The sequence below is a fragment of the Bufo bufo genome, chromosome 1 (assembly GCF_905171765.1).
Source record: "Bufo bufo chromosome 1, aBufBuf1.1, whole genome shotgun sequence".
NCBI classification, from domain to species: Eukaryota; Metazoa; Chordata; class Amphibia; order Anura; family Bufonidae; genus Bufo; species Bufo bufo.
This window is the reverse complement of record NC_053389.1, coordinates 426,173,399-426,198,448: the sequence shown is the minus strand read 5'-3', so window position 1 is coordinate 426,198,448 and position 25,050 is coordinate 426,173,399. Positions and strand designations below refer to the sequence as shown.

Genomic DNA, 25,050 nt, shown 5'->3' with positions numbered 1-25,050 from the left:
ATGGTTACCATGGAAACCAGACGCCTTTGTAAAAACTGAAATGTGAACTTATCTATAGTTTCCTAACAGCTTATAAACACTGATTTAAACTAAATGCTTATTAAAATGAAACAGATTTCAGTGAGGCAGACAAGAAGCAGTCTGCAGAGGCAGTGAAAACTGAAGGTTGCAGAAGACAAACTGTTGACATTTTTAATAAACACGATAACCATCACATCATCTTCCACCCAGTCTTCACCCCTGCCCTCCTTGTTGGTCTGCACACTTTCGAAAGCCCCAGCAGTTGGCACCTATGTTTCGTTATCACCTGACACGTGCTGCGATGGTCCTCCCATGTACTCATCTTGAAACATAAGTGGTTGGGCATCGGTGCACTCAATCTCTTCCACTTCTGGGGCAGGGCTAGGTGGATGGCCCTGCGAAACCCTGCTAACAGAGTCATCAAAAAAAAGAAGAGACTGATGCATGACTTGGGGCTCAGACTGCTTGGCTGATTTGCAAGGGGGTGAGGTGAAAGACTGATGGACATCGGCTGCAGGTGCCAACTCTGATCTTTCAGCAGGAGACTGGGTGGGAAACAATGTGAAGGAACTGGAGGCACTGTCAGCAACCCAATCTACTATCGCCTGTACTTGTTCTGGCCTCACCATTCATAGAGCCGCATTTTTATTGTTGAAATTGTTTTGAGCAAGTCTCTGAATAAATGTCAAAATAGTTTAAGAGTAGCAGAATTTGACTTAATTTATTATGACCTTCCTTAGAATTCATTGTAAAATAAATTTAAAGTTCCAGAAACAGACAATGCTTGCAACCTTGTCCGCCTTGAGGACCATAGGGACACATTTGTCCCGTGTCATAACTCCTCCCCCAAAAATGACACAAGTGTGGAAATAGTTTTATTTATTGTTCGAATACATTCTTAAAGGGAAAAATATATAATTATTTTTATATTGATGACGGTAATATTATGGTCCTCAAAGGGTTAATTTGTAGCCCTAATGCCTCTTGCACATGGCCGTTGTGCTCCCGTGGTCGTATTTTTGGCCGCATACTGCGGTTCCGCAATACACGGAGCACCGGCCATGTGCATTCCGCATCACGGATGCAGACCCATTCACTTGAATGGATCCGCAAATCCAGAGATGCGGTACGGAACTGAAGCACGAAACCTCACGGAAGCACTACGGAGTGCTTCCATGGGGTTCCGATCCGTGCTTCCGTTCCACCAAAAAATAGAACTTGTTCTATCTTTTTGCGGAACGGACGGATCATAGACCCATTCACTGGCCGTGTGCATTACGCATCACAGATGCAGACCCATTTATTTGAAAGGAACGGAGGTCAGATTCGGATCACAAACCCTATTCAAGTGAATAGGTTCGCTTCCGCATGGGCCCAGACGGCACACATACATGTGCATGTAGCCTTATTGTGAGCCAGAACCAGGTGCGGTTTAAAAACACAGAACACATCTTTCCATTATACCTTATCTCTTAGTAGGCTTTACTGGCTCACAATAACTGATGGAAATAACTGATCAAAAAACTGAAATGTGAACTTCTCTATAGTTATCTATGGTTTCCTAACAGCTTATAAACATTGAAATAAACTAAATGCTTATTAAAATGAAACTGATTTCCGTGAGGCAGACAAGAAGCACTGCTGGAAAGTGAGTCAGAAATCCCAGCACCGTACAGCTATGGCGCTGTGTACACCCGGTCCCTGAGCGAAATCGCTCGATGACCGAGGTACGATGGCTACTCCGCACAGCAAGCAGTCTTCTTTCCTATGGGCACAGGGAGGTTTTTCCGCCCCGCTGCAGCTCCATTCGCCGCCATTGTCCGGTTTCTGCAGACCGGCCAATCGCAGCTCAGGATGTTTTTTTAACCATTCATGGAGCTGAAGGGGGTTGTACAGGGGTGACTGGTGCTGAACTAGTCAGCACCTGTCTCCCCCGAGGTCAGGCAGGGGACACAGGTGTTTGGCTCCAGCCAATAGCAGCGCTATAGCAGCACAGGAAAGGGCTGAACCTGTCTGCAGGCAGCCATTCTAGCTGGTGACTTCGTGCAGAGAGGTTCTGTCCTTTTCTGTGCTGCTTGTTGGCTTGCTAAAACATGTAGTGCACCACCATTGCGATTTGACCTTTTGCTGTAGAAAGAAAAAAGAAGAAAAGAAGAACATCTGGAATTACTGCTCTGATTTCTTTTTTCAGTTGCAGCAGTTCCAGATCCCTAAACCACCCTCCATCCTTGTCCCTGAGGCCCATCCATGACCACTTCAACGCAAAGTTTTCAGAAGTGTACACCCCAGAACAAAATTTCTGCATAGACGAATCCCTATTACTTTTCAAAGGGAGGGTAAGATTCCACCAGTACCTTCCCAGCAAGCGAGCAAGGTATGGCATAAAACTGTATAAAATCTGTGAGAGTAGCTCTGGGTACACTCACAAGTTCTGGGTTTATGAAGGGAGGGACACCCGGATTGAACCCCCAGAATGCCCCCCCCCCCCCCATCTTAGGAGTTAATGGGAAGATAGTGTGGGACTTACTGTACCCATTGCTGGATAAGGGTTACCATCTATACGTGGATAATTACTGCACGAGTCTACCACTGTTATGGTCACTAAGTTCCAGAGGTACTGTAGCGTGCGGCACAGTATGCAGAAATCAGGGAGGCCTCCCTAGATCCCTGGTAGGGCAACCACTAAGAAAAGGAGACAGCCATGCTCTCTTCAATGAGAACATGTTGGTGGTTAAGTACAAGGACCAGAGGGATGTCCTTTTGCTGACCACCATTCACAGTAACACCAGCTCCCCTGCCCCTGTATGTGTTACCACTACCACTGTCCCCAAACCAGACTGCATTCTGGACTACAACAAGCACATGGGCGGGGTTGATCTTTCAGATCAAGTTCTGAAGCCCTACAGTGCCACACGAAAAACAAAAGTGTTGTACAAAAAGCTGTCCATGCACATTGTACAGATGGCGCTGTACAATGCATACGTGCTATTTAGATCTAGAGGCCAGACAAGAACATTCCTACAATTTCAAGAGGTGGTGATAAAGGCCCTAATTCTTCCAAACCAAGCAATGGAGGGCCCCAGTACTTCTGCAAGTTACGATGCCCGAGTTATACCAGGGCAACATTTCCCTGGTGAAGTCCCTCAAACAGCGAGGAAGAGAAGGACCCAAAAAAGATGCAGGGTGTGTTCCAAAAGGGGGATAAGGAAAGACATTTACCATTGCAAAACCTGCCCTGAAAAACCTGACCTGTGCATCAAGGATTGTTTCAGAATCTACCACTCATCCATGGAGTATTAATTTAATTTCATCCTTGATGTACCCTGTAGTTTTACCACCTTATATCTCTGATTTAGTTTGCATAGCTTACATATCCACTTTTCACCAACCACTACGTATTCATTTCTGTGAAACACCTGTTAAGTCAAAAGTGCCCTTTACACCACTTAAAATCTTCATACGGGGGTGCTCTTTCCAAAATGGGGTCACTTCTTGGGGTTTTTAATTTCTGGGGAACTCAGGAATTTTTAGCATGCGACATGGCACCTAAAATCCATGTCTGTTTAATCAAGCCTACAAAAACCATATCTTGCACTTTGCCTCTAGAGCCCTGATGTGCGCACCATACAGCAAGCTACAAGCACATATGGGGTGTTTTCTGAATGGGGAGAAAATGGGGAACACATACTGGAGTGCATTTTCTCCTTAAACCCCTTGTGAAAGTGAAAAATTGGGGTCTGCTAGTAATTTTTCATTTTTACAAAAGTGTGCTTTGAAATCCTTTAAGAGTTTCCACCTTCTTTGAGACACCTGTTTGCTAAAAAGTACTCTATCCACCACCTAAAATGTTCGTACGAGGGTGCTCTTTCCAAAATGGGGTCACTTCTTGGGATTTTTAATTTCTGGGGACCTCAAGAATTTTTTAACATGCGACATGGCACCTAAAATCCATGTCTGTTTATTCAAGCCTGCAAAAAACATATTTTGCACTTTGCCTCTAGAGCCCTGCTGTGCGCCCATACAGCAGGCTACAAGCACATGTTGCCATTTTAAGGGGAACATGGGTAACAAAATGTGGGGTGCATTTTGTCCTGTTACCCCTTGTGAAAGTGAAAAATGTGGGTGTAAGGCCTCATGCACACGACCGTGGTGTGTTTTGCAGTCCTCAAATCGTGGATCCGCAAAACACGGATGGCGTCCGTGCGCGTTCCACAATTTGCAGAACGGCACTGACAACCTTTAATATAAATGCCTATTCTTGTCCACAAAGCACGGACAAGAATAGGACATGTTATATTTTTTTCAGCGGGGCCACGGAACGGAGAAACGGGTGCGGATTGAAGTGAATGGGTCCGCATCCGAGCTCGGATGGCTCGGATGCGGACCAAAACAACGGCCGTGTGCATGAGGCCTAAAGCAACTTTTTCTGAAAAAATAGTAATTTTTTTTTTCACAGCCAAGTGTTTCCTAAGGCCTCCTGCACACACCCTTATGGCTTTTTCAGTGTTTTGCAGTTTTCCATTGTTCCATTTTTTGTTTCCGTTGTGTTTCCATTTCCGTTCCATTTTTCCGTTCTGTTTTTCCATATGGCATATACGGTATACAATAATTACATAGAAGAATTTGGGCTGGGCATAACATTTTCAATAAATGGTTCCGCAAAAATGGAACGGATACAGAAGAAATACGGAGTACATTCCGTATGTGTTCTGTTTTTTTTGCGGACCCATTGACTTGAATGGAGTCACGGAACGTGATTTGCGGGCAATAATAGGACATGTTCTATCTTTCAACGGAACGGAAAAACGGAAATACGGAAATGGAATGCATACGGAGTACATTCAGTTTTTTTCCAGAACCATTGAAATTAATGGTTCCGTATATGGACCGTATACGGAACTCAAAAAACGGGCCGTAAACGAAAAGAAAACGACACACCTTCAAATACTCCTTGAGAGGTCTAGACTCCGGAATGGGGTTTACTTTTTGGGGTTGTCTTTATATGCGACATAGCTCCCAAAAGCCAATCCTGCAAAATCTGTCCTCCAAAAGCCCTATGACACTCCTTCCCTTTTCAACCCTGCCATGTGCTTATGCATCCTTTTTGAGCACATGTGGGGTGTTGTCCTTTTTAGGGGGAAATGGTAACAAAATGTGGGGTGCATTTTGTCTTGTTAGGCTACTTTCACACTAGCGTTTTTGCGGTGCCATCATGGATCTGCAAAAATGCTTCCGTTACAATAATACAACCGCATGCATCCATCATGAACGGATCTGATTGTATTATGTCTTCTATAGCCATTAAAAGTCAATGGGGGACGGATCCGTTTTCTATTGTGCCAGATTGTGTCAGAGAAAACTGATCCGTCCCCATTGACTTACATTGTGTGCCAGGATGGACCCATTTGGCTCCGCTTCATCAGACGGACAGCAAAACGCTGCAGGCAGCGTTTTGGTGTCCGCCTCCAGAGCGGAATGGTGACTGAAAGGAGGCAAACTGATGCATTCTAAGCGGATCCTTTTCCATTCAGAATGCATTAGGGCAAAACTGATCCGTTTTTTACCACTTTTCAGAGCCCTCACTTTTCAGAGGATCTCACAAATGGAAAGCCAAAACGCTAGTGAGAAAGTAGCCTTACCCCTTGTGAAAGTGAAAAATGTGGGTGTAAAGCAACTTTTTCTGAAAAGAAATTTAATATTTCATTTTCACAGCCAAGTGTTTCCTAATTCTGTGAAACGCCTCATGGGTCAAAGTGTTCAGTACACACCTTGAAATACTCCTTGAGGGGTCTAGTTTTCGGAATGGGGTCACTTTTTGAGGGTTTCCACTGTAGGGCCACCTCAGGTTGTCTTCATATGCGACATAGCTCCCAAAAGCCAATCCTGCAAAATCTGTCCTCCAAAAGCCCTATGGCGCTACTTCCATTTTAAACCCTGCCATGTGCTCATACGACCATTTTTGAGCATATTTTTGGGGGGTTGTAAACTGAAGAATCAGGGTAATAAATAATGAGGTTTATTTTCCTTTCAACCCTTGCTATGTTACAGCAAAAATGGAAGAAAATGGAAAATCAGAAAGAAATAATTAAAATTTAGAAATTTTACCTCAATTTCCTATTAACTCTTGGGGAACACCACAAGGGTTAACAAAGTTTGTAACATCAGTTTTTAATAATTTGAGGGATGTAGTTTCTAAAGTGAGGTCATTTATGGGTGGTTTCCATTACATACGCCCCTGAAAATCACTTTATAACTGAACTGGTGTTAAAAAAAAATGGTTTTGAAAATTTTGTTGAAATTTTGAAAAATTGCATCTAAAACTGTAAGCCTTCTAATGTCCTAAATAAATGAAATGGCATTTAAAAAATGAAGCCAACATAAAGTAGACATAGAGAAAATGTAAAGTAATAACTATTTAGAAAATAGTGAATTTTTCCCAAATGTCTGTCATTTTTGGGCTTTTTAATAAAAAAAGGTAAAATATTTCAACTGAAATTTACCACTGTCATGAAGTACAATGTGTTACGAGAAAAAAATCTCAGAATGGCTCGTATAAGTAAAAGTGTTCCAGAGTTGTTACCACATAAAGTGACACATGTCAGATTTGCAAAAAACGGCCTGGGATTTAAGGTGAAAAGCGGCTCGGTAGTGAAGGGATTAACCCAAAATAAGTAGAATGCAATAAGCTAAAAAAATGCCCAAAAAGATGAGCTTTACATTGAGCATACAGTAACTACTTATTGATTAAAAGAAATGAGACCTTATTACATAGTTGCAAAGTTGCTTAGGTTGAAGAAAGACACGCGTGCATTAAGTGAGTGAATCAGTTTGCAATGAACCGGGTTCGTTGCACATTTCCCAAAAATCTGTACACCGAATGAACAACAAGCTTTTCAGGCTCCCTTCAGATGAATCCAGTAAAACGGCATGCAGCACCATTTCACTGCACATGTGGATGAGCAAAATCAGGAGGGAAGAACTAGAATGATGCTCACATGACCCTGGGAGGAGGTGGGGGCCTGCTCTGTTTGTCTCTCAGGCTGACAGACAGCTTGGATCAGCCCACTCTGTGTTGAGTGGTTGTGCTGTCCATAGACACAGGGTGCCATCTAGTGGCAATTGTTTGTAATTGCCTATTATTTAATTCCTTTAGTTCTCCACCCAGAGGAAGTGAAAGTGCATAGAAAGAAGACCTGTGCTGTCTAGTTCATCCCTTTGTTGGAGCATTACCAGTAAGCTGCTGGATATGTTATATTTCTGGCTATAAGTAGCCATAAGAGCACTGTTTAGGGCAATTCTGACCCTGTTACTTGGAGTTATAATGTATAACTGTTTAAGTGTGCAGCTAGGCCTAACCACATGGTCAGCCATTATGGTTCTATACTGTGTTTTTACTGCCATATGCTGTTCATATTACATTAGAAGTTGTTATCTTTCCTGTTTCTCTACAGCGTGGCTTAGAACATGTTAGCATACTGTATGTTATTCATGATTGCACATATGTAATGCTGTAGTGTAATGGCATTAGTAGTCTAATTTAATATTTGTTCCTCAGTTTCTCTCTAACCCTACATCCAGTTAATAAAGCAACTGTCTTCCACCAAGTCTATTTTATTGGCTAGAAGGAAGGTGTTTAGTGGGCTGTCGAGCTCCACATAGACCCCAGGGGTATGTAAAGTGGGGGCAGAACAACGGTTAATGAGGGTAGATGGATGTATTCAGCGTCTAAAAGAAAACAATCTTACACATTATACAAAGGCACAAGCAAACATCTCTTCTAGTGTAAAAGGGACAGTGTAGGGACAAAATAGAAATACATAATTGAGGGTATTTGATCAGGGACAACAGTTTGAGGGAGTAAAGGGCTGAGAGTCACATTGCTTAAAAATACAGCTGCTGAAAGACTTCATTTTTGCTGTTCTGCACTACGAAACTAGCCAACTGCAAGAAGAAAAAAATTCTGATTTGAACAGAGAGCTGTTTTTTCCTGAAAAACTCAGATTTCTTCATATTAATATTGCCAGCACAGCATGCAAATAGCATTCTGCTGCTGAGTAATTGCACATTTTTTCCCCAGTGCATTTAAATCTGTTTGGTGTTACTAAACGCATTGCATTATAGCAAAAGCATTTTACTGCAATTTTGAAACCAGTGAAATTAAATGCAAATACACCTTAGACAGAAATATTATCGCCTTTCCTGCATCGATAAATTGTTGGTGTGGGGGGAGAATAATTGCATTACAAGTTTTACAATAGAGAACGTGTTTTCTGAAAGTACATTTTTCAAGGCAAATAGTACTCAAACAGACAGTAGTCAAACCTTACACTGGCCTTTTTCTGCATTGTTAAATTGGTGTTGTGGGGAGTGGAGAATAATCGCACAGTACAGAAAGGTCTTTTCAGAAACTGTGTTTTTGAATGCAAATAAAACAGTAGGCAGAAATGTTACCAGCTCCAATACTGCAATATTTCAAAAGTAAATTGTCAATAGCAGTGTGTGTGTTTTTAGAAGGGGAAGGGAATTTAATTGTTCTTTAAGTTACAGCAAACACACTTGCTATTTTACTATACCTGTTCCATAATTTGTGTGACTGTGTATCAAAGCCATGACTTTTCATTTAGGAAAATTATGAGTTTACATTAGGCTTCATAATTAACTGGAATATGGAAGAGTTTAAAATAAAATACTCAGGCCTTGTCCTCCCAGAGCCAGAATATGGGTAGTATCAGCACACCTATCCGGCAAGAAGTAGAAGCAGAAGTAGTAGTTGGCCACAGTTCTCCATGGCTTCGGAAAGGCGCATCAATATCATTGAGGGGAAGAAGGATGAGATTGTACATTGGATTGCTAATTCCTCTTCTCAGTCACAGCAGGATGATGTGGAGGTTACCTCTGAGTCTGACACCATGCTTTGGAGCCAAGAGTCACAGCATTCCTCCTGCTCCTCCTCCTTGCAGCCCCAGAGAAGCCTTTCAGTGATGTCCTCTCTGTCTTCACTGCCCCCTCCTATTGGGGCACCTTCTTTTTTCCTAAGAAGAGGCGACAAACCCACTACACCCTAAAGCACATAGCCAAGATAGCCTTTCCTCTGGTACATTGATGACCTGCTAATAATATGGACAAGCTCTGAAGATGAGCTACTGGCCTTCCACAAAAACTTTTTTCATCTAATCATTAGTGATGGCCCGAATAGTTCGCCGGCGAACATAGCTTGTTCGCGTTCGCCGCGGCGGGCGAACATATGCGATGTTCGGTCCGCCCCCTATACATCATCATTGAGTAAACTTTGACACTGTACATCACAGTCAGCAGACACATTCCAGCCAATCAGCAGCAGACCCTCCCAGACCCTCCCACCTCCTGGACAGCATCCATTTTAGATTCATTCGGAATCTGCATTCTCAGTGAGAGGAGGGACAGTGCTGCTGCTGATTCAATAGGGAAAGCGTTAGCTAGGGCATTGTTCTGTGTCCACAGACTCATCTGCTGTAAGGACAGCGTCCTGACAGCACCCCAAAAAGCCCTTTTTTTATTTTTATTTATATATATTGCAGTTGCCTGCCCATGTGTGAGAGGCTGCAGGCTCAGTCACAGACAGTACTGTGTGCACACCATTCATACAGGGTGTGACAGAAAATACCTCGCAGATAAAAAAAATTCTATTTAATATTTTTCTGTGATCTAATCACAGTTGCAAGCCAGTGTGTGTCAGGCCCACACAGACTGTATTGTGGCCACTGGCTAGGCCTCCACTTATACCGTTACAGGGTGTCACTCACTCACAAATACCTCGCAGATAAAAAAAAATCTATTTAATATTTTTCTGTGATATAATCACAGTTGCAAGCCCGTGTGTGTCAGGCCCACACAGACTGTATTGTGGCCACTGGCTAGTGGCAAGGCCTCCACTTATACCGTTACAGGGTGTCACTCACTCACAAATACCTCGCAGATAAAATAAATTCTATTTAATATTTTTCTGTGATATAATCACAGTTGCAAGCCTGTGTGTGTCAGGCCCACACAGACTGTATTGTGGCCACTGGCTAGTGGCTAGGCCTCCACTTATACCGTTACAGGGTGTCACTCACTCACAAATACCTCGCAGATAAAAAAAAAATTCTATTTAATATTTTTCTGTGATCTAATCACAGTTGCAAGCCAGTGTGTGTCAGGCCCACACAGACTGTATTGTGGCCACTGGCTAGGCCTCCACTTATACCGTTACAGGGTGTCACTCACTCACAAATACCTTGCAGATAAATAAAAATTCTATTTAATATTTTTCTGTGATATAATCACAGTTGCAAGCCAGTGTGTGTCAGGCCCACACAGACTGTACTGTGCCCACTGCCCACCACTTATATAGGGTGGCACAGTACCTTGCACGCATAGTAACACTTATCTAATAAAAAATGACAGGCAGAGGCAGGCCACGCCGCAGGGGCCGTCGTGTTTGCGGTGCTGTGATTTCCACTGGCCCTGGAATAATGCCCAGTGTTCAGAGGCCACGTACCCTGAACCCAAAAAATTCAGAGAAAATAGTTGACTGGCTTACACAGGACACCCAATCTTCAACAGCTTCCGCTAAGAACCTTGACGCACCATCCGCCTCCAGCTCAGCTTTGGTCACCTGCTCTCAAGTTACCACTCTCCCGCCCGCCGCCACCACCACCACTACCACCACAGCCACCACAGCCGCTTCACTTGATCCCTCAGAGGAGTTATTTACACATCAGTTGGATGAAATTAGTGATGCGCAACCATTATTGCCAGAGGATGGAGATAACAGGGATATGTCTCAGTCAGGCAGCATTACACACATGGACGTACAGTGTGATGATTATGATGATGTTGTACCCGCTGCTGCTTCCTTTGCTGAGGTGTCAGATACAAGTGAAGTTGTTGATGATGACGATGTGTCCGTGGATGCCACGTGGGTGCCTGCTCGAAGAGAAGAAGAAGAGGGGGAAAGTTCAGAAGGGGAGACAGAGAGAAGGAGGAGACGAGTTGGAAGCAGGGGGAGGTCGTAGCAAGGAGCTAGTGGCACAGTCAGACAGCATGTATCGGCACCCGGGGTCAGCCAGACAGCACGCCAATCAACACATGCTGTTGCCACCACCAGAATGCCGTCATTGCAAAGCTCAGTGTGGCATTTTTTTTTGTGTGTCTGCCTCTGACAACAGCGATGCCATTTGCAACCTGTGCCAAAAGAAACGGAGTCGTGGGAAATCCAACACCCACCTAGGTACAACTGCTTTGTAAAGGCACATGATCGCACATCACAAACGCCTATGGGATCAACACATGATGACGAGTAGAAGCAGCACACAAGCTCAAAGCCACCATCCTCCTCCTGGTCCAGCATCTTCAGCCACGTCAACCACTGTCCTCCTTGCCCCCTCTCAACCACCCGCCACTCCGCCTCTCACCTTCAGCAGTTCCATCTCATCTGCCCACAGTCAGGTGTCTGTAAAGGAAATGTTTGAGCGTAGAAAGCCAATGTCACAGAGTCACCCCCTTGCCCGGCGTCTGACAGCTGGCTTGACGGAACTCTTCGCCCGCCAGCTTTTACCATACCAGCTGGTGGAGTCTGAGGCCTTCAAAAAATTTGTCGCTATTGGGACACCACAGTGGAAGGTACCCGGATGAATTTTTTTTTCAAAAAAGGCAATCCCAAACCTCTACTCAGTGATTGAAAAGGAAGTCATGGCATCTCTGGCATACAGTGTTGGGGCAAGGGTCCATCTGACCACTGATACCTGGTCTGTAAAGCATGGTCAGGGCAGGTATATCACCTACACTGCGCATTGGGTCAACCTGCTGACGGCTGACAAGCATGGAATGCGTGGCTCTGCAGCGGAGATGGTGACACTGCCACGACTTGCAGGCAGGCCTACTGCCACCTCCTCTACTCCTCCTACTCCATCCTCTTCCATAACCTCCTCGGCTGAGTCCTCTTCTGCTGCGGCGTCTGGCTGCACATCAACTGAATCCCCCCAGCTCCCCAGGGGCTATTCCACATCCTGGATACGGCAGTGTCACGCTGTCTTGGGGTTGACTTGCCTGAAAGCAGAGAGCCATACCTGACCAGCACTCCTGTCCACCCTGAACACACAGGTGGATCAGTGGCTGACCCCGCACCAACTGGAGATCGGCAAAGTGGTGTGTGACAATGGAAGCAATTTGTTGGCGGCATTGAATTTGGGCAAGTTGTCACATGGGCCGTGCATGGCACATGTGTTGAATCTCATCGTACAACACTTTGTGTCTAAGTACCCAGGCTTACAGGACATCCTCAAGCAGGCCAGGAAGGTGTGTGGCCATTTCAGGCGTTCCTACACGGCCATGGCGCACTTTTCAGACATTCAGCGCCGAAACAACATGCCAGTGAGGCGCTTGATTTGCGACAGCCCGACACGTTGGAATTCAACACTCCTAATGTTCGACCACCTGCTCCAACAAGAAAAAGCCGCCAACGAGTATTTGTATGACCGGGGTGCTAGGACAGCCTCTGCGGAGCTGGGAATTTTTTTGCCACGTTACTGGACGCTCATGCGCAATGCCTGTAGGCTCATGCGTCCTTTTGAGGAGGTGACAAACCTAGTCAGTCGCACCTAAGGCACCATCAGCGATCTCATCCCATTTGTTTTCTTCCTGGAGCATGCCCTGCGAAGAGTGCTGGATCAGGCTGTAGATGAGCGTGAAGAGGAAGAGTTGTGGTAACCATCACCACCAGAAACAGCCTTGTCATCATCGCTTGCCGGACCTGCGGCAACGCTGCAAGAGGAGTATGAGGAAGAGGAGTCAGAGGAGGAATGTGGCTTTGAGGAGGAGGAAGACCAACCACAACAGGCATCCCAGGGTGCTCATTGTTGTCACCTATCTGGGACCCGTGGTGTTGTACGTGGCTGGAGAGAAACGGGAAATGAGTAGCTCGGCATCCAACCTTGTGCAAATGGGGTCTTTCATGCTGTCATGTCTGTTGAGGGACCCTCGTATAAAAAGGATGAAGGAGAACGACCTGTACTGGGTGGCCACGCTACTAGACCCCAGGTATAAGCAGAACGTGGCGGAAATGTTACCAACTTACCGAAAGCCAGAAAGGATGCAGCAGTTCAAAACAAAACAAAAAAATATGCTTTACACAGCTTATAAGGGGGATGTCACAGCACAACGGGAATCTAACAGGGGAAGAGGTGAAAGTAATCCTCCTCCTACCACGACCACGGCTGCAAGGACAGGACGCTTTACAGATGTGTTGTTGATGGAGGACATGCAGAGCTTTTTCAGTCCTACACATCGCCACAGCCCTTCGGGATCCAGCCTTAGAGAACGACTCGACCAAAAGGTAGCAGACTACCTCGCCTTAACTGCAGATATCGACACTCTGAGGAGCGATGAACCCCTTGACTACTGGGTGTGCAGGCTTGACCTGTGGCCTGAGCTATCCCAGTTTGCGATAGAACTTCTGGCCTGCCCCGCTTCAAGTGTCCTGTCAGAAAGGACCTTCAGTGCAGCAGGAGGCATTGTCACTGACAAAAGAAGTCGCCTAGGTCATGAAAGTGTTGATTACCTCACCTTCATTAAGATGAATGAGGCATGGATCCCGAAGGGACTGACAGTGGGGGATACGTTTGACTAACAAAAGGCCTGATGACATGCCTTGGCCTCAAAATGGTCCCCACGCTGCTGTATTTAATGTCTGCATACCGGATGACTTTCGTGAATTCTCCGCAACCAACTAGGGTTCAAGCCGCAATGTTTTAGTCACCTTTCTGCCTTGAAAACATACATTTTTCCGGCCGCTGCTACAACAGTGGCTGCAACAATACCATTATTTTTCAGGCATGTGAACATGCCTAATTTTTCTGGCCTCTGGTGCTGCACTGTGGCTGCAAAAACAAAACAAAAAAAAAAGGCACATACAAGTGTCAATTCCCCTTCGTGATCGTTACCTTGTTGTGGTGAAGGGGCTTGCGTATCACAATGAAGCAATCATCACCTCTGAGTGTGTTGGTAATGTTGCCACACCCCAGATGATAAGGCTGTTGCTTCATTATGATCAGACCAAAAGCGATCGGCTGGATAATTTTTCATAGAAAAAACTAAAAAAAAAATTATTTATTTTTTTAAGTTGTATGGGTGGGTTTTTAATACATAAAATAAAAAAATCATAATAAAGTCTCTTAATAGTTTATTAGAAATAATGCAGACAATTTAAAAAATCCCCATCAATTCCAATACAAAGCAAGTACAAAGCTAAGAACTAAATTATTCCAGGATGTCGTAATGGTTTGTTAATTCGACAATGGTTAATCAATTCGACACACGTCTCCGGATAGGGGACGTAACAGGGATTAAACTGATAGGAATAGTACTAGTTAAGACACCACTCATATAGGGTGTCACAGCACATTGCTCCGTGCACGCGCAGTGCCCCCCCCAACTTGGGAGTAAGAGGACCGACCAAGCTGCTTTTTCCATCTCCCGGTTCCTAAAATCAATTCAGTTTGGTGTATCAGAGTTTGGTCTGTCACTGTGAAGGCAGTCGAAGGTACCCGGCCTAAATTTTTTTTCACAAAAGGCAATCCCACCCCGATATGGGACGTAACAGGGATTAAACTGATGAGAATAGTACTACAGAAAATAGCACTCATATCGGGTGTGACAGTCAATTGCACGGTGCAGACGCAGTGACCGTGGCGTGAATTCAAACAAAGGGGAGGGAGCCAGCGTTTTTTTAACCATCTCCCCGTTCGAAAAATCTATTTAATAAATGGACCCCAGATTGGGGACGTAACAGGGATTAAACTGATGAGAAGAGAGAACTACAGAAAATACCACTCATATCGGGTGTGACAGTAAATTGCATGGCGCTGACGCAGTGACCGTGGCGTGGATTCAAACAAAAGGGAGGGAGACAGCGTTTTTTTAACCATCTCCCCGTTCGAAAAATCAATTTTATAAATTGACCCCAGAATGGGGACGTAACAGGGATTAAACTGATGAGAAGAGAGAACTACAGAAAATAGCACTCATATCGGATGGGACAGTAAATTGCACGGTGCAGACGCAGTGACCGTGGCGTGGATTCAAACAAAGGGGAGGGAGACAGCGTTTTTTTAACCATCTCCCCGTTCGAAAAATCAATTCAATTAACCTTTCCAGGACCCTTGGTGTTGTACGTGGCTGGGTGGAGGAAGAAACCTTCAATGACATCAACAGGACATGGTTAGCTTGGTATCCAACCTTGTACAAATGGGGAGTTTGCGGTTGGGCAACTGTTTGCAGTTGTTTGCGGTGCATTAAAAGGGGAATTTGGTCTGTCAATGTCTGTGAAGCGGGCGTAACCCTTACACTACCTGATCGATACAACATCATACCTGATCGTATACACACACATTGTTAAAAAAATAATTGGATTGTTAGGTGATTTATGCCCTTTATGGATTAAAATCCAACTCTGCGTCAACTATGTAATTTTCCATGGGAGTTTTGCCATGGATCCCCCTCTGGCATGCCACAGTCCAGGTGTTAGTCCCCTTGAAACAATTTTTCCATCACTACTGTGGCTAGAAAGAGTCCCTGTGGGTTTTAAAATTCGCCTGCCTATTGAAGTCTATGGCGATTCGCCCGGTTCGCCCGTTCGCGAACATTTGCAGAAATTCGAGTTCGCCGTTCGCGAACGGAAAATTTTATGTTCGCGGTATCTCTACTAATCATCAGACTCACTCTTAGCTACTCACAATCTCAGATACACTTCCTGGATATAACTCTATCAATATGAAAGCCATATAAACCTCAGTCTACCATAAATCTACAGTCCATCCAGCATACCTAAGATGGAACAGCTTCCATCCAGAACACACAAGTGTATCATTTATAGCCAAGCTCTGCAATATATCTGGATCTGCCCAGACACTGAAGAGAGAAAACATCTACAAACACTGAGGACTACATTTTACACAAGGATACCAACCCCTGATTACAGAGGAAAAATCCACAGAGCCACAAAGATTCCAAGAAGCAGTCTCTTGAATTACGGTACAAACAAAAAGAGAACAAAAGCAGGTTACCCCTTGTAGTCACCTACAACCCCAGAGTAAACACCTTGAGAAGAATTGCTGCCGATCTCCAACAATATTTCAGAAAGATAATAGACTGAAACATGTTTTCCAATATCGACCTCTGGTCTCCTTCAATCACCAAACATAAGGAATCTACTGGCAAGAAGAGCCCTCTCATCACCATCAGAGATTGGCACATTCCCCTGTAACAGGCTGGGGTGACATGTGATTAGTGGCGTATTTGCCGATTTTCTTGTGGAAAATCAGCCGCTTTGTACAGTACCAGCAAAATCGATGAGAATTTTTGAATTCTCAACCACATGCTGCGGAAAAAACAAGCCAGCAGAAAAGGTGTGACATTGCAGATTTGGAATCCAAAGCATGTACATTAATACTGTGGAACCAATGGAGAGAGTGAAATTTGCTGGCTTTTCTGCAGCAAAAACGCATGCAATACATGTGGTTTTGTTGCGGTTGTTTAATCCATTTTTTTCTGTGGAAATGCAACAAAAACCACAGTGGATTTTTCAGCTGGATTTTCAGTCACTTGTAAACCCAGCCTAAGAAATGCAAAACTTATAACTAGGAATGAGCAAATCGACTTCGGCTGCTTCAGCAGAAGTCAGTTTGCATAAAACTTAATACTGTAATACTGTACCACTTGGAACCGAACCTGAGTTCAGTATCAAGATTTTTTACAGTAATAATTAATTCATAAAGTTATTACACGAAGTCTCGCGAGACTTCGTGAAGCAATAATTTCGGCTCATCGGAGCCAATACATTCTAATACTGTACGGAGCTCCCCCTGATGAAGGAGCCTCTGTTCTCCTAAAGCAGAGGTGGGCAAACTTTTTGACTCGTTGGCCACAATGGGTTCATATATTGGACCCGGGGGCCAGACCAAGAGTAGATGGATGGGGCGTTTGTGTGAATTAATATAAATTTAATAAAAATTTTGTAACATTAAAGGTTTAGTTTAATTCAAGGTAGAAAAGCATAAAAAGAGTTATTGTACAAAACTTTTATGCAATGTATTTCTTTCATAACATAGTATGTATAACTCACCTTCAATTTAATGGGAACAGTGTTGTTGGTCTCCCTTTTTTGCTAAGGAGGTAGCTTTGTTGTTGCAATTTGCAGAATAGATGCTGTGCCAGTATATAGGGCCCCCATAGTGCCCCCCATAATAGTGCCAGTATATAGGGCCTCCGTAGTGCTTCCCCTCTTCTCCATAGTGCCTCCCCATATTGTGCCAGTATATAGGGCCCCCATAGTGCTTCCCCTCTTCTCCATAGTGGCCCCCATAGTGCTTCCCCCTGTTCTCCATAGTGCCCCCCCCCCATAATTTGGCAGTATATAGGGTCCCCATAGGGCTTCCCCTCTTCTCCATAGTGCCCCCCCCATATCTTGGCAATATATAGGGCCCCCATAGTGCTTTCCCTCTTCCCCATAGTGCCCCCATAGTGCTTCCCCTCTTCTCCATAGTACCCCTCCACATTGTGCCAGTATATAGGGCCCACACCCCCCCTTCTTGCCACAGTATACTATAAATAATAAAGACAATAAACACATATACTTACCTTATTCTGCTGTCAGTGATGCGATGCAGGCCTCTTCCGGCCTGTGTCCCGCTCTGTACGGCTCAGGCGGCGCGATTATGTCATTGCGCCGCCTGCACCAGCCTGTGATAGGCTACAGACACTAGACGCCTCTCCCCTGCTCCTCCGCACCGTTCATCTGTATCGCTGTCCTGAGGATGGCGATACAGATGAGTATGGAGATGAGCGCTTCCACAATGGTAGCGCTCATCTCCACTCCTGCTGCCTCTGGACAGCTCTGCGGGCCGGATAAAAAGGTCCGCCGGTCCGTATACGGCCCGCAGTTTGCCCATCACTGTCCTAAAGCATGCAAACTAAATAAATACATTTATAAAGGTATCACTGCTGTAATACTGTCATCTTTTTTAGGGTACTTTCACACTTGTCACAAAAAAATATAGTGGCACATATGGGGGAACTGCTCAAACCCCAAACACTGTAGCGTGTTTTTCATTGGGGGAGCAGTCCCACCGCATGGGGACCGCAGTAACCGACTATCCCCCGCAAAAAAAAATGCATACCATGGAGGATGACGGCGCGGTCCACAAGCACCACACAGGCATCCATACACAACGAGGCATTGTGCGGATGAAATTCTAATCATATGAATCACAGAAAAAATGCACCAAACGGATATGCCACTGACTATACTGGCTAGTCATACAAGTAGATATTAAAAGCTGAGACTTTTGCCAATATATTCCTGTCAGGAAAATATCGGAGCCCATCATGCACTGTATGCATTTTTTTTTGCTGGGGATAGTCGGTTACTGCGGTCCACATGCGGTGGGACTGCTCCCCCAATGAAAAACACGCTACAGTGTTTGGGGTTTGAGCAGTTCCCCCATATTTGCCACTATATATTTTTGTGATTTGTTTTATATGTAGTGTATGTGCCTTTACCAGGCATTCAAACACTCTTTTGCACCTGGTAACCTCCATCACATGGTCTGATATGGGTGTGGCTTACAGTCTTGCTTTGTTCACATTGCATTACAGGGAGTGCAGAATTATTAGGCAAGTTGTATTTTTGAGGATTAATTTTATTATTGAACAACAACCATGTTCTCAATGAACCCAAAAAACTCATTAATATCAAAGCTGAATATTTTTGGAAGTAGTTTTTAGTTTGTTTTTAGTTTTAGCTATTTTAGGGGGATATCTGTGTGTGCAGGTGACTATTACTGTGCATAATTATTAGGCAACTTAACAAAAAACAAATATTTACCCATTTCAATTATTTATTTTTACCAGTGAAACCAATATAACATCTCAACATTCACAAATATACATTTCTGACATTCAAAAACAAAACAAAAACAAATCAGTGACCAATATAGCCACCTTTCTTTGCAAGGACACTCAAAAGCCTGCCATCCATGGATTCTGTCAGTGTTTTGATCTGTTCACCATCAACATTGCGTGCAGCAGCAACCACAGCCTCCCAGACACTGCTCAGAGAGGTGTACTGTTTTCCCCCCTTGTAAATCTCACATTTGATGATGGACCACAGGTTCTCAATGGGGTTCAGATCAGGTGAACAAGGAGGCCATGTCATTAGATTTTCTTCTTTTATACCCTTTCTTGCCAGCCACACTGTGGAGTACTTGGACGCGTGTGATGGAGCATTGTCCTGCATGAAAATCATGTTTTTCTTGAAGGATGCAGACTTCTTCCTGTACCACTGCTTGAAGAAGGTGTCTTCCAGAAACTGGCAGTAGGACTGGGAGTTGAGCTTGACTCCATCCTCAAACCGAAAAGGCCCCACAAGCTCATCTTTGATGATACCAGCCCAAACCAGTACTCCACCTCCACCTTGCTGGCGTCTGAGTCGGACTGGAGCTCTCTGCCCTTTACCAATCCAGCCACGGGCCCATCCATCTGGCCCATCAAGACTCACTCTCATTTCATCAGTCCATAAAACCTTAGAAAAATCAGTCTTGAGATATTTCTTGGCTCAGTCTTGACGTTTCAGCTTGTGTGTCTTGTTCAGTGGTGATCGTCTTTCAGCCTTTCTTACCTTGGCCATGTCTCTGAGTATTGCACACCTTGTGCTTTTGGGCTTTCCAGTGATGTTGCAGCTCTGAAATATGGCCAAACTGGTGGCAAGTGGCATCTTGGCAGCTGCACGCTTGACTTTTCTCAGTTCATGGGCAGTTATTTTGCGCCTTGGTTTTTCCACACGCTTCTTGCGACCCTGTTGACTATTTTGAATGAAACGCTTGATTGTTCGATGATCACGCTTCAGAAGCTTTGCAATTTTAAGAGTGCTGCATCCCTCTGCAAGATATCTCACTATTTTTGACTTTTCTTAGCCTGTCAAGTCCTTCTTTTGACCCATTTTGCCAAAGGAAAGGAAGTTGCCTAATAATTATGCACACCTAATATAGGGTGTTGATGTCATTAGACCACACCCCTTCTCATTACAGAGATGCACATCACCTAATATGCTTAATTGGTAGTAGGCTTTCGAGCCTATACAGCTTGGAGTAAGACAACATGCATAAAGAGGATGATGTGGTCAAAATACTCATTTGCCTAATAATTCTGCACGCAGTGTAGTTGTCCTGCTATGCGGTTGTGTGGAAGCTTGGCTGTGAGCTGGATTTCATCACCTTCAGACCTTGTTCACACCATAGTTAGCGTAGTGGTAGGGCCCCTTGCCATGCTGAGTGACCGTGACGTGGTGCATGATGGGCTCCGATATTTTCCTGACAGGAATATATTGGCAAAAGTCTCAGCTTTTAATATCTACTTGTATGACTAGCCAGTATAGTCAGTGGCATATCCGTTTGGTGCATTTTTTCTGTGATTTATATGATTATAATTTCATCCGCACAATGCCTCGTTGTGTATAGGATGCCTTTGTGGTGCATGTGGACCGCGCCGTCATCCTCCATTGTATGCATTTTTATTTTGCTGGGGATAGTCGTTTGCTGCGGTCCACATGCGGTGGGACTGCTCCCCCAATGAAAAACACGCTACAGTGTTTGGGGTTTGAGCAGTTCCTCCATATTTGCCACTATATATTTTTGTGATTTGTTGTATATGTAGTGTATGTGCCTTTACCTGGCATTCAAACACTCTTTTGCACCTGGTAACCTCCATCACACGGTCTGATATGGGTGTGGCTTACAGTCTGGCTTTGTTCACATTGCACTAGTTGTCCTGCTAGGCGGTTGTGTGGAAGCTTGGCTGTGAGCTGGATTTCATCACCTTCAGACCTTGTTCACACCATAGTTAGCGTAGTGGTAGGACCCCTTGCCATGCTGAGTGACCGTGACGTGGTGCATGATGGGCTCCGATATTTTCCTGACAGGAATATATTGGCAAAAGTCTCAGCTTTTAATATCTACTTGTATGACTAGCCAGTATAGTCAGTGGCATATCTGTTTGGTGCATTTTTTCTGTGATTTATACTTTCACACTTGTGTCAAAGTTTTCCGGTATTGAGTTCCATCCTAGGGGCTCAATACCGGAAAAAAAATGATCAGTTTTATCTTAATGCATTCTGAATGGAAAGCAATCCGTTCAGGATGCATCAGGATGTCTTCAGTTCAGTCCTTTTACGGTATTTGGATGGAGAAAAAACGCAGTATGCAGCATTTTTCTCAACGGCAAAAAATCATGAACACTTGGCGGAATGCCGGATTTTTTTTCCATTGGACTGTATTAGTGCCGTATACGGCAATAAAATTGCCGCATTGACGGATCCTGTCTTCCAGTCTGCTCATGTGCAGATCTTTAAAATTGTAAAAAAAAAATATATACTGGATCCGTTTTTCCGGATAACACCGGAGAGACGGATCCAGTTTTGCAATGCATTTGTAAGACGGATCCGCATCTGGATCCGTCTACAAATGCTGCCCGTTTGCATACAGATTGCCGATCCGGCAGGCAGTTCCAGCGACGGAACTGCCTGCCGGAATCAAGCAACGCAAGTGTGAAAGTACCCTTAATGCAAAAGTCAATTCTTCTGGCTAACATTGTACCATGCTATTTTTTATATACACTCACCTAAAGAATTATTAGGAACACAATACCACCAGTGTTGGACCCCCTTTTGCCTTCAGAACTGCCTTAATTCTACGTGGCATTGATTCAACAAGGTGCTGATAGCATTCTTTAGAAATGTTGGCCCATATTGATAGAATAGCATCTTGCAGTTGATGGAGATTTGAGGGATGCACATCCAGGGCACGAAGCTCCCGTTCCACCACATCCCAAAGATGCTCTATTGGGTTGAGATCTGGTGACTGTGGGGGCCATTTTAGTACAGTGAACTCATTGTCATGTTCAAGAAACCAATTTGAAATGATTCGAGCTTTGTGACATGGTGCATTATCCTGCTGGAAGTAGCGATCAGAGGATGGATACATGTTCTCATTCTGTTTACGCCAAATTCGGACTCTACCATTTGAATGTCTCAACAGAAATCGAGACTCATCAGACCAGGCAACATTTTTCCCGTCTTCAACAGTCCAATTTTGGTGAGCTCGTGCAAATTGTAGCCTCTTTTTCCTATTTGTAGTGGAGATGAGTGGTACCCGGTGGGGTCTTCTGCTGTTGTAGCCCATCCGCCTCAAGGTTGTGCGTGTTGTGGCTGTTGTGGCTTCACAAATGCTTTGCTGCATACCTCGGTTGTAACGAGTGGTTATTTCAGTCAACGTTGCTCTTCTATCAGCTTGAATCAATCGGCCCATTCTCCTCTGACCTCTAGCATCCACAAGGCATTTTTGCCCACAGGACTGCCGCATACTGGATGTTTTTTCCCTTTTCACACCATTCTTTGTAAACCCTAGAAATGGTTGTGCGTGAAAATCCCAGTAACTGAGCAGATTGTGAAATACTCAGACCGGCCCGTCTGGCACCAACAACCATGCCACACTCAAAATTGCTTAAATCACCTTTCTTTCCCATTCTGGCATTCAGTTTGGAGTTCAGGAGATTGTCTTGACCAGGACCACACCCCTAAATGCATTGAAGCAACTGCCATGTGATTGGTTGACTAGATAATTGCATTAATGAGAAATAGAACAGGTGTTCCTAATAATTCTTTAGGTGAGTGTATATCTACTGTAAAGAAAAATGTTTCCTATATTGATATCCGAATCGCTTTTTATCAGCACCTCAAAAATGTCCCCTGGTACTGTGTGCAGTTCTTTATATTGGCCATATATATCTCCTACATCTTTTATACCAGGGATGAGCAACCTGCAGCACTCCAGATATTGTGAAATTATAACTCCCAGCATGCACACTTGCTCAGCCTTTCTCAGAGCTCCCATACAAGTGAATAGGGCATGATGTGAATTGTAGTTTCATAACTGCTGGAGTGCAACCAATTGCCTAACTCTGCTTTATACAGTGTGGAGCCCAAAACTGAATTCCATATTTGAGATGCACTCTTTTAATGGATTTATAGAGGGACTATACTAGATTTGTATCACAGGTTTTTCTATCTCATTTTTTATATGCTAAAATGATATTTGTTTTTATAGTTGCAAGGAATAGATAATATATTATTTCAATACCTGGAATACACCAGACTACTGCTGGGGTATTTGCTACAGGTAATGTATTTTGAGATATTAACCAATTATTAATCCGTCTGTAATACTCTACAGATTGGTGGAGGTCTGACGCCGATCAGCTTTTTGAGAAGCCACCGGTCCTCCGGTGAGCACCACGGTCTTCTCTGTGCTTAGCAAGCACAGTGCCGTATAGCAGCTGTGCTTCATATAGAAGCTTGAATGTGGCTGAGCTGCTCCTAGGCCACGTGACATATGAACGTGTCATCACAGCCTAGGAAAAGCAGAGAGAATGCCGCAGCGCTTACAGGAGAACCACTGCCTTTTCAAATAGCTGATTGGCTGGGGTCCCGGGTATCCCCCACCGATCAGATACTGATCACCTATCCAGAGGATAGGTCATCAGTTCAATCAGAATATCTATGAAAACCCATTTAAGTGACTGTCCTGGCATGCCTGGAGTCAAGATAATGCTGGCTACATCTGTATATCACCAGATATATCACTTAAAATATATTTTTTAATCACATTCACATAGTCAGCCCAGTATTTTCATTATAATCACATTCTGACATAACAATATATTATTACCCCCACAAGTTCACACAAGCACATTAATCTAAATTAAGTTCTCACATTTCAGATCATATAACTCAACAGAGTACTTGGTAACATGAATTTCCTAGCCAAAGCTAATGAACAATATGTTACAAAAAGATCAACAGAATGTTAGTGATATGAATATACCGTAGTACCTGCATGTAATAAATGTTATTCTACAGATTGAGTAGTCAAATTGCATAATAAAATTACAAACCTGAGCCATAGTTGCAGGTCATCAACTTAATGAAATATGCTCGTTCTCAGCTTATCTCCTACATATCAGTGAACATGCTTATTTATATATAAGGATGATCACTTTAGTGAAAACAAATAAAGCATTTGAGTTATTGATGTATAACATAACAAGTAATATAGAAGGAAGATGTTTTGACAAAATCATAACTGACCCAACTGTATAATTTCAAGTGTTTGATTAATGGTGTCAGAATGAGTTTCGAAACGTTTTGTTGTATTTGAACACATTGTAATTACTATGACGCTGTAACTGACATCACACTTGTGTGTACAGTACATAATGCTGCTTCAGGTTGTAAAAAGGCTATTGGTTAGGGTTACTATCTAACAAACATCAAAACAGAAAATCTGTCTAAAATTTTTAGGCCATACTCTTTCGGGTCAACCAACATGGCATAAAAAGCAAGATTTTTGCACAGTTTGTAAAGTTTTTAAATTTTTTATTTATTTATTTATTTATTTTTTGCATAAATTGCAATGGGGGGTTCAGTTTATGCCAAACTTGTACAGTGTACAGATTAGAAGTGTCAGTGTGAGAAGTGTTAAAATATCACCTAATGGTCTTTATAAATAGTGTTGATCGAGAATATTCTAATTGCAAATTTTTATCGCGAACATTGGCACATCGAGAATTCGCGAATATCTAGAATATAGTGCTATATCTTCGTGATCGCGAATATTCTATATTTTTTTCATTCGTACCCATGATCCCTCACTGCTTCTGGTTTGTGAGCCAATGAGAAGGCTGCAATATCTTTGACTTTAGGAGTAGTGTTGATCCAAATTTTTTTGTATCGCGAATTTTTATCGCAAATTTTCCAGTTGACGATTTTTACAATTAAGAAAATAATGACTGGAGATCACGAATTTTCTAATATATGACGAATATTCGCCCAAATATTCGCAAAATATTGCAAATTCGAATATTGCCTCTGCCGCTCATCACTGTTTATAAAGGCATTTTGGA

General features: G+C 43.6%; 1 protein-coding gene across 1 annotated transcript in view; it reads right to left on the bottom strand.

Moving 5' to 3' along the window:
* Nucleotides 1-24,092, bottom strand: part of LOC120987054 (sulfate transporter-like) — a 36,327-nt gene extending 12,235 nt beyond the window's left edge. Inside the window, exon 1 of the mRNA XM_040415695.1 lies at nt 24,043-24,092. Within this exon, the coding sequence (XP_040271629.1) occupies nt 24,043-24,051 (9 nt within the window). The 5' untranslated portion in view covers nt 24,052-24,092. The remainder of the gene's footprint in view (nt 1-24,042) is intronic.
* Between the last annotated feature and the right edge of the window lie 958 nt (nt 24,093-25,050).